The sequence below is a fragment of the Camelina sativa genome, chromosome 9, assembly GCF_000633955.1.
Source record: "Camelina sativa cultivar DH55 chromosome 9, Cs, whole genome shotgun sequence".
Taxonomy (NCBI): Eukaryota; Viridiplantae; Streptophyta; class Magnoliopsida; order Brassicales; family Brassicaceae; genus Camelina; species Camelina sativa.
Window position 1 is genome coordinate 34,321,581 of NC_025693.1, and position 11,048 is coordinate 34,332,628.

General features: G+C 39.8%; 2 protein-coding genes across 2 annotated transcripts; one reads left to right on the plus strand and one right to left on the minus strand.

Moving 5' to 3' along the window:
• On the plus strand, positions 96-2,593 carry LOC104714007 (putative clathrin assembly protein At2g25430). The gene is made up of 2 exons (XM_010431233.2): positions 96-267; positions 398-2,593. Exon 2 carries the CDS (start codon positions 429-431, stop codon positions 2,346-2,348), a length of 1,920 nt encoding a protein of 639 aa, XP_010429535.1. The 5' UTR covers positions 96-267; positions 398-428; the 3' UTR covers positions 2,349-2,593.
• Positions 4,400-7,069, minus strand: LOC104714008. The gene is made up of 4 exons (XM_010431234.2): positions 6,365-7,069; positions 6,115-6,267; positions 5,613-5,909; positions 4,400-5,530 (listed from the first exon to the last, which is right to left on the minus strand). The coding sequence occupies exons 1-4, from the start codon at positions 6,668-6,670 to the stop codon at positions 4,649-4,651; spliced, it is 1,638 nt and encodes a 545-aa protein (XP_010429536.1). The 5' UTR covers positions 6,671-7,069; the 3' UTR covers positions 4,400-4,648.

An 11,048-nucleotide genomic window follows, 5' to 3' on the forward strand; every position in this document is an offset into this window, starting at 1 on the left:
AAAAAAAAAACTTCGCATCTCCTTCCTCCAAGATCAACGACTTAAAAACCGCCACGTCATCACAGACTCCAACTCTCCTCTTAAATCGACCATTCTCTCTCTCTCTCTCTCTCTCTGTCCCAGCCTCCTCCTTTACTCCTTCTCCGAATCTCACACCGCCAAATTTGGCGTTTCCACAGATCTAAAAGTTCTCCGACACCGTTTTGTTCTTCCGACGAAATCTTCCTCCGTAGATCTAGCCAAGGAACACCTCTCCCAATCCCAACGGTATTTTCTAAATATAGCTCAATACAAAACACACAAAAAAAATCAAAAACCATATCGAAAATTTTCAAATTGTGTTTCCCGTTATCAATCAAAACGCAACGAATCTTGAATTGTTTTGTGTTTTTCTCAGAGATTCGAAATCGTGAATCGGAGGGAGAGATATGGCGCCGAGTATTCGAAAAGCGATCGGTGCGGTTAAGGACCAAACAAGCATAGGAATAGCCAAAGTAGCAAGCAACATGGCTCCAGATCTCGAAGTAGCCATAGTCAAAGCTACAAGCCACGACGACGATCCCGCCAGCGAGAAATACATACGCGAGATCTTAAACCTAACTTCTCTCTCACGCGGCTACATCCTCGCCTGCGTTACCTCCGTCTCACGACGGTTAAGCAAGACTCGCGATTGGGTCGTTGCTCTCAAGGCTCTGATGCTCGTTCACCGACTTCTAAACGAAGGAGATCCGATTTTCCAAGAAGAGATTCTTTACTCGACAAGACGAGGTACGAGGATGTTAAACATGTCTGATTTTCGCGACGAAGCTCATTCGAGTTCTTGGGATCATTCTGCTTTCGTTAGAACTTACGCTGGCTATTTGGATCAGAGGCTTGAGTTAGCTTTGTTTGAGAGGAAGAGTGGTGCCGGTGGTAACAGTAGTCATCATAGTAATAATAGTGATGATAGGTACGGGAGAGGAAGAGATGATTTCAGATCACCACCTCCGCGGTCTTATGACTATGAGAACGGTGCTGGTGATAATGGTTATGGTGGTGTACCTAAGAGATCTCGGTCTTATGGAGATATGACTGAGATGGGAGGAGGAGGAAGGGAGGAGAAGAAGTCTGTTACGCCGTTAAGGGAGATGACACCGGAAAGGATTTTTGGGAAGATGGGTCATTTACAAAGGTTGCTTGATCGGTTTTTGTCATTGAGACCAACTGGTTTAGCTAAGAACAGTAGGATGATACTGATAGCGTTGTATCCTGTTGTGAGGGAGAGTTTTAAGCTTTATGCTGATATCTGCGAGGTTTTGGCTGTTTTGTTGGATAAGTTTTTCGATATGGAGTATACAGATTGTGTCAAGGCCTTTGATGCTTATGCTAGCGCGGCGAAACAGATTGATGAGGTTATTGCGTTTTATAACTGGTGTAAAGAAACTGGTGTGGCGAGATCGTCTGAGTATCCTGAAGTTCAGAGGATTACTGGTAAGTTGTTGGAGACGTTGGAAGAGTTTGTGAGAGATAGAGCGAAGAGAGGGAAGAGTCCTGAGCGGAAAGAGATTGAAGCTCCTCCTCCTCCACCTGTTCAAGAAGAGGAGCCTGAACCTGATATGAATGAGATCAAAGCTCTTCCTCCTCCTGAGAATTACACTCCTCCACCTCCTCCTGAACCAGAGCCTCAGCCTCAAAAACCGCAGTTTACTGAGGATTTAGTTAACTTGAGGGAGGATGAAGTCACTGCTGATGACCAAGGGAACAAGTTTGCACTTGCTCTTTTTGCTGGTCCACCTGGTAATAACGGAAAATGGGAAGCTTTCTCCTCGAATGGAGTGACCTCAGCTTGGCAGAATCCTGCTGCTGAACCTGGTAAAGCTGATTGGGAATTGGCATTGGTTGAAACGGCTAGCAATTTAGAAAAACAAACAGCTGCTTTGGGCGGTGGGTTTGATAACTTGTTGCTCAACGGGATGTACGATCAAGGAATGGTCAGACAACATGTGAGCACCTCGCAGTTGACAGGTGGAAGCGCGAGCAGCGTAGCTTTACCATTACCGGGCAAAACCAATACTCAAGTATTGGCCTTACCTGCACCAGATGGTACAGTCGAGAAAGTGAACCAAGACCCGTTCGCAGCTTCGCTAACCATTCCACCACCTTCTTATGTCCAAATGGCAGAGATGGAGAAGAAGCAATATCTTCTGAATCAAGAACAGCAGCTATGGCAGCAATACCAGCGTGAAGGCATGAGAGGTCAAGCCAGTTTGGCGAAGATGAACAACGGTCCAGTTCCAGCTTACGGAATGCCACCTGTCAACGGGATGGGACCGCCACCGACGGGTTATTACTACAACAATCCTTACTGATTCATTCTTTATGTGTTTTTTTTGCACCCACTCATATGTGTAGATGACTCGTCTTTCACCTTTGATCTCGTGTGTTTTTTTTAAAAATTATATTCCTGGATTGTCGTTAAAACGATTCAATCTTCTTCCTCGTCTCTCTGCTCGAGTTTGATTTGTAGTTTATGTACACTTTCTTGAGAATCTTGATTGCCTTATGTATAACAACATTTTGATATCTTTCATTGTGTTCCACTGTTTTAAAGTTACTTGAGAACACTTTTGTCGGGTAGTTTTGACTTAGAAAGTGTCCAAAGGACGTTATATTTGGGTTGTGTTGTCCAAAACAGACAGGTGAAACATAAGCCACTCTTTGAAGTTTGAAGCCATGATTGGCTCATTTGTAATATTTGGTGAAACAGATTTGTCGCTTTCTTACTTTGTCTTATAATATTCCAAGTGATGTTTACCATTATTAATTAACATGTTTTTATAGTTGAGATTGGAAAATGAAAGCACGAGTGTATGTGGAAGTCTCTGTTCGACGAAAAGAGTTAGGTGACCCAATGGGTTGTTTTATATATATTGACAGCTAAGAATGGACCACCGTCCACTACAATGAATATGTAAGCAAAATGACCATTCCTTAATATTATTTGCCTGTGGAGAATATTAAAAAGCAAAAGCTAAGCTGGAGTCTCTTCATGACCAACTCAGGTAAGGGTGTTTCATTTTCGTAACCAGGAGGTCACGTAAACGTTTCTGGATAAATTTATCATTATCATCAAAATCATTTTTTGGGGAAAAAAAGATCATCATCATTTTTATAAGACTAGTATGAATATATATACGATAAATAATTATGATATTTTTTTTCGAAAGAAAAATTATATTGAAAGAGCCAACAAACTAATACTGCTAAATCATCGATATAAATATAATTTTGTTATAAATGAAAATTTTATTCAGATTTTCAAAATAGTTTGGAAGGGATGGAGAGAAGAATGACCAACATATGTAATGACTTGTTACAAACTCCCAAAATCAATATACATTACATTAATTAGCGCAATTGCAAAGTTAGAGCTGTCAAAATGGGCGGGCCGTCCATGATCCGTCCATGTCCAATTCATTATGGATGGACAATATGGACATTATGCGGCCCATAACACTTAAGAAGCTATGTCAAAATCGATTTGGTAAAAATTTTAAAACACAAAACTAAAAAATACAAAATTAATTTTTTTTTTCATTTTATACAATTTATTATATTTCTGACCAATGGACACCCATGGACAGCTCATAAAAACATAGTTTTAATGGGCATGGTCGTTAATGGACCGGTCCTTAATGGACACAGTCACTTATTTGTCCATATTCCAAATGGTCAATATTGGACGGGTCAAAATGGACTTGGACAGCTTATTTTAACAGTTCTAGGCGAGGTACCGCTGGAACAAATGGTCAATAATAAATTCTTCACTAGCTACATGGATTGGTTTCAAATGGCCAGAGCTCCTTGGCTTTAAAGCCATTTCAACCCACACCAAAAGTATATGTAGTTTCAATTACCACTTAGCACTACTCACTATATTTGTATATGAACTTCAAGAAATTTAAATATACTGTTTTGAATTGTCATTTACTTTCCAAAGATAAAAAAATGGAAAGATGGGTGGCTTTGCTAATATGAAAACCCAAATACGTCTTTATCTAAAATCTTTCTGATACGACCTTCCCTGAATTTGAGCATTGATCTTGTCTCAACTCTCAACAAATGTGTGGATCAACTCTTGTCTACAAGAAACCACAATTAACTCTTACGAAGCTCAGACGTAATAACAAATACGAAGCTATTTTTAGAATAACAGCAAAAAAGTTAATTCACCTCCCAAGTCAATCTGTTTAAGAAATGATATCTAAAAATCTTTTGTCCAATTTTTCATCATATAACATATTAGTAACCAACAAATGTGTAAGCATTTTCGAAGAAACAAGAACTCCTCATTTCTTTGATGAGTTTAGCTGATGCAGCTGTGTCACCACCAATCACCATCTCTAAGATACGCCCGGACTAGTGTACTATACGTATATATATATAGTCATTTGGTGAAAAACCCATTTGTCACTTTCTTAAACAACGTACCAAAGCCAGGACAAATAAAAACCTTTTTCTTGACTTTTCCCAACACATTGTCTCATCAAGGTAACTATTTTAGCGAACCATATGCACAAATAAACTCTCTCTCTATCTCACAATCCTAACAACTCTATACTCTAACGAGTCATCAATCAATAGTCAGAAAACAAAACTCTAATCAGCACTAGCTAGTCAACATAATATGATGCAAATCAATCTGAAGTTTCTCATGAAGAAGAGACACATCCACTACATTCCCTTTCTCCTCTTTAGCCGCCAACTCCGCCACCGGGATCGCCGCAAGAAACCTCTTTATATACTCTCTACAACACTTTTTACCCTCACAAACCAACTTCTCCGACGACACCTCTTTCTCATACATCAAACTCGAATCATCAAACTTTAGAATGTAAGCTTGCTTGCAACCTTCAAACAATCTCTCCCCTAACGAATCGATTACGCAATAACCATCTAAATCTGCCTTCACCACGAAGAAATGATCGTTCCAGCTCACAATATAAACCCTAGTTTCACCATTACTTGAGGCTAACGCAACCTCTTTCTCCACCTCATCCCAAATCTGATCAAACGACATGAGACCATCTAACGAAGCAAATCTCTCCCGGCTGAACAACCCGGTAAATGATTTATCAGTACAAACCCTAACCGGTCGTAAGTTCGCGGAAACGATGGTCTCTAGATCGAAATGCTTGTTCGGAAACAATCTTAGATACGATTCGTTGTCGCAAAGTGATTGCCATAAAGAAGAGCCTTGCGTGATCAACGAATCAAACTCTGTTCCTGAAGGGTTGATAAGTTTAGGATTCGCGTGGAACCAATGAGCAACCACCACCGCAACCGCCGCACAAGCTGCTTCTCCGGCGGCTTGTTCGCTTCTCTGATCAATCGACGCAGTGTAAACTTCCGATTTTAGCTTCGATTTGCCATCGCGGCTCACTATATCCTTCACCACCCATTTGTTTGCCTCGATTGATGAATCAGTCTCTGCCGTCGCCGCCGGCTTTTCTTGTTCCGCCGTTGATATCTTTGTAAGTTCATCCTCTCTCTGCAAAAACAAACCGGTCCGGTTAGTGACCAAAATCGAAATCGAACCGGGTTTTGAAAATTCTGAAAACCAAAATACTTACCGGTTCTCTTCTCCATGTCACAGAAAAGCTTAACCGTCTTCTCTTCCACCAATTAAACACGGCTTTTTGACCCGGTTCAGACTGGTTCTCATCCGGGCTTGAAGATGACCCGATTTCCACAATTGGACTACGTCCACCTGAACTCGGCGCGGTGGCTGGAGATGAAGACGAATCAAAATCTCTTACACCGCCGCGACGACTTGACATCTTTGTCGGAATTGCTGAGTCAACGGAGACCTGACCAAGTTGTATAAAGTCGTCTGGTTCGGTTCTTACCTCGGAAAAAGTCACGTTGACCTAAATTAAATAAACAACCGCGTGTCTTAATTAATTAAGGATTAGGATTAAATAATTATTTTACTTTTTTTTCATTAAAAAAAAAAAGTCTTTAAAACCTTTCCATGATGTTTTCTAAATTAATTTAATATCCAATGAGAACAAGAATGATTCAAATTGGGATAAAAAAAATGTGATTAAAATTTAAATTGACCAGATTAATTACCACAAGTGTTGCTTCCTTCGAAAGCACGGAACCTTTTGACCGAACTAGAAGCTTTTTCCCCACCGTCGATTCAAGCTTCGACGCTAACGCCGACAAATCCAACGACGCCTTTCCGACCAAAGACTTCTTGCTTTTCGCATCCATTGTCTCTCCCTAAAACCAAAAAAAAATAGATGAATTCAACTAATTGAATTTAAACATCATCAGACTAATCATCCAAAAAAATGAGATAATTAAGAGAAAAACTCACGTAGAAGACATTGAAGGAAATGTTCCATGGGCCAACGATGCAACAAACGCGTTCGAACTCTTCCTCCCATTCTACATGGCTTACGCCTAAAGCAATCGGCTTAGAGCTCGTATGGTTAACCGGTCGATTAGACCGGTAAAAAGGGACGAGTCCTAATCCGAAACCGGAGACCGGTCCTTTCCATTTCACCTCCACCATCGTAGAAAGATTCTTTGCCGCCGTTTCATGATCACCGGGAATAGACGGTAAACCTTCAAGCCTCACCGGCTTCACCGTTACGTGAAGCTTCCTCACCTTCTTTGCCATAGGTTTCAGAATTTATTCCTCTTCTTTTGTTTTGGGGGTTTTCTCCTTTTTTGTGTTTAATTCTTTTAGATGTTTTAGCTATTTTTATATATATACGTAGATAGAAGCGTATATGTCTTCTAAATAAGGCATCGGAAACGTAGAGAACATTAAAAAAAGAATCAAAGACAGCAAAGAAAGAAACCCTCCAAGAAAACAAACAAATTAATTAAGAAAAAAAAAAAAAAAGAGCGACTCAGTCATAAAACGCAGCAAATCCGTGTTCGAGGCAATTGAGAGAAGGAATGAATGAAAAACATCACGTGTGACTCATATGGTCTGTTTTCCGCGGGCTAATGCTTACGTGGCTATTTCTAATTGGAGGAGTGATGACTTCCGTACCTTGTTTGTTTTTGGGTTAATACAACAACACAAACTTGGTCTCTCTATAGAAAACTTTTGCAAGAGGAGAACTTAGATTTGGAATGGTTCGTCTTATCATTTTAAAATTTTCTTCAAATATTTGGATAAAGTTGTTGTTTGTTATTATTTCACTAAAAATATTCGGAAACATTTATGAAAGTTCGTGGAAATAATAATTGTTTTGTGTTTTTTTTATTAAGAAATCAATTCATGTAATCTACTTTTCTTTCCTAAATCATAATGCTTCATCGATAGAGGATGAGGAGGATAGGACCACTGGAAAGTTGTCACGTCGTCAACACGGATAAAGGCAACAAATAAACGCACGTGCGCACTTGTTTACTCACAGCAAGTTATGTACTTGCTTCCTTCCTTCCTTCCTAATGGTGGTACGTAGACGAGAGAGAACATAAGATTCTTCTATCACGTGTCTCTAACATTTTAATTTATTTTCTGACTCTATCTCACAAATTCTTGTCGAGTTCTCCAAACTGAAAGAATATTGAGAGCCTTGATCTTTCTCATAACATGTTACATGGAAGCATTCCTCAACAACTTACCAGCCTTGATTTCCTTGGTGTCTTGGATGTATCTTAATTACAACAATTTATCAGGGATCATTTCCCAAGGAAGGCTGATATATCATGGTTTTTGTGGTTTTTAACCATGATATAAGGAGTCTTTTAGTGTCTTTTCATTTGTTTCTAAATTGTTTTTGAGTCTTTACAGGTTTTTAGCATTAAAGGAGCAAAGTGGAGCAGTTTGGATCATTTTGGAGCAATAATCTGGAGGAAATCAGTTAGGAGTCGAATATGAGAGAGGGCATCGATCGACACTAGAGAGCATCGATCGACACCCTTGTTGCCAACGAGAAAAGAGCCAAATTTGGAAGTTTTACAAATCTGCCCCAAAGTTTTCCATAATTTCAAAACAAGTCCCTGATGTGTTTTAGGACATATAAATAGTGTTTTTAGGTTTTCCAAACCCTCAAGTTGTATTCTATCAAGTTTTATTTTTCCTGCAACCCTGAGAGATTTTTGAGAGCTATTGGAGAGAGAGATCAGAACTGCTTTGTAGAGAAGAAATTCTTAAACTCCTTTCTTACTCTTTTAATTTCTATTGCTTATTATTCAGAATCATGTCTTGTTCTTCATTGATTATGTCTGAGTAGTTTGCTTGTTAGGTTTAGGGTTTTTCACAGGGATTTTATGAATTATTAGATCTGTTTATTTAGGATTCATTATCTATCTAGATCTTCATCTTAGGTTGTTCTTCATATTAATCCTTGATTGGCCATCTAGAATTAATACTTTAGGAAAATAAATTGATATGAGAATATAATTGTTTTCCTGATAAAACCTTTTGATGAGCAAAATTATTTCTTGCAAAGAGATTTGATTTAATAATTTTGTGAACAATCTAAACCTGATTTTATTGCTGATTTTTAACCTAGAATTTTACAAAGAGATTTGGATTTTCTGGTTTTAAATTTAGATATTATTTGCAGTGAGAACTGATTTAATTTACAAAAGTGTTTAGAGTTCTAGATCTGTTCTTAATTGTTTGAATCCTAATTTATTGATTGATTTAATATTTCATAATTTCCTGAGAAATTCCCTAGGCCTAGCTTTTTGATCTTCTGAATTTACAACAGCTTTTATTTAATATTTTGCATTGCTTTTATTTTAATTCAATTTAATCTGTTTAGCTTAATTATAAAACTCTATAATTTATTGTGTAGTCTTGAGTCCTTGTGGAATTCGACCCCTAAGTACTGCATTGACCTCTTAATTTGAGAGAGTAGCTCTAGGGTTAATTTGAGCATATCAAATTTTGGCGCCGTTGCCGGGGACTCTTTTGATCTACCATTAGATTTGAGTTTTAGATTTTGTCTAAATTTTTCTTTTTATTTTCTACTTACACGTTTTTGTTTTTCTTCTCTTTGGTGTTTCAGGTGCATGCCTCCTAGACCTCACACAAGGAGCAACAAGTCTGGTCCTACTGTGAATTTGTCAAACCAAGAGTTAGGAAAACTTGAGCGTGAGAACAGAAAGGCAGCCAAATCTCTAAAGATGGTTAATACTATCATTCTGATGCGAGATGAGGATGGTGCTTTGAGGGATCAAGAGGGCCACTTGCGCAATGAGCAGGGCCAAAAGATTGATGTTGAGGGCAATGTGATTGCTGAAATTGCTGTTGTCGACGAACCAGCTGATGGTGTCGACGGTGTCGATCGACACCAACAAGAGGGTATCGATCGACACCCCCTTCCTGCAGACGGACGTGGAGCTGCCAACCACGTACAGAACCCAGTTCGACGACAGGAGCAGAACCGGGACTTGATCAGGACCATTGCTGACTACAACCGGGCTGATCTTATGTATGAGAACCGGTCTGCAATTGTTCCTCCACCATTCCAGAGGAATGACTTTGAGCTGAAGCCTGCTTACTTTCAACTGGTTGGACAGAGACCTTTCTCTGCTCTGCCCCATGAGAAGCCTCTGGACCATATTGAGCATTTTGAGGATCTTGTGACCAGTATCAAGGCTAATGGAGTGACTGAGGATTTCATATTCTGCAAGCTCTTCCCATACTCACTTGCAGGAGAGGCATCTCAGTGGTTGAAGCAGTTGCCAGCTGGATCTCTGACAAACTGGCATGATATCAAGGTGGCTTTCCTCAACCATTTCTATGATGATGCAATGTCAGATGAGCTGAGAGTCAAGATCTCTTCATTCAAGCAAGGACATGATGAAGCTTTCAAGGCAGCTTGGGTGAGGTTCAAAGCTTATCAAAGAGACTGTCCACACCATGGTTTTTCAAGGGTACAACTGTTGAGTATCTTCTTTAGAGGGTGTGACTGGAAGTATCAGTTAGCTTTAGATGCTGCAAGTCATGGGAACTTCAAGACAAGATTTCCAGAAGATGCAGAAGTTTTGATTGAGAATTTGGCTTCTAGCAATAGCACTAAAAGAGCTGATGCTGAAAGAAAGAGACTGCATGGAGAGTTTGATGCAAATTAGCTAGCTTCTGTTAGTGCTAAGCTTGATTCAGTGCACAATCTTCTTGTGGGAAAGAAGTCAGTCCAATTTACTGCTGAAGTTGAGACGTTTGAGCCAGAGCCAGATAATTCAGAGGAGAATGTCAACTATGTGTATGGAGCTGGGTATCAGGGATAGAGATTCGGTAATCAGCAAGGAAACAGACCTTACAATGGTGACCAGAAGCAGCAACAGAACAATGGCTATACAAGAACCTATGGGAATTCATCTTATCAGTCTCCACCTCCTAAGACTTCTTCTGAGAGTAGAATGGAGGCCATGCTTGAGCAGCTTCTACAAGGTCAAGAGAATTTGACAGTGACATTCAATGGAAAGATTGACAATGTCTACACTGAACTGAATGGGAAGATAGAAGCATTGAATGTTCATGTTAAGAAGCTGGAGGTTCAAGTTGCACAGACTGCTGGGTCTGTCAAAAGGCAAGAGAATTATCTTCCAGCAAGAACTGAGTCAAACCCCAGACATGCTTGCAATGCCATATCAGTGAGAGATGAAGATGATGGTGAAATTGTTTCTGCAGAACAAGGAGAAAAATCGGCCAATCTGTCGGATCCAGATGATGGTGTCGATCGACACCACCTGGGTGTCGGTCGACACCCATCTCAGTCAGATGCGGAAAACACAAAATCTCAGGTTCCAGCTGTTGTTGAAAGGGTCTACAAGCCTAAGGTTCCTTTTCCCAAGCCAAGAAGGTCTAAGCAGGAGCTTGAGGAAGCTAGATGCAAGACTATGATGGATAAGGTGATGATTGAGATGTCTTTAATTGATGCAGTGAAGCTTTCACCACCACTTAAGCGCTATGTCAAAAGAATGGTATCCAATGGTTTGAGCCCTGAAGAAGGAGCATTGCTAACTAAGGATGTTAGTGCAATTCTGTTGAACCAGCCTGTTCAGAGGAAGAAGGAGAGAAAGCA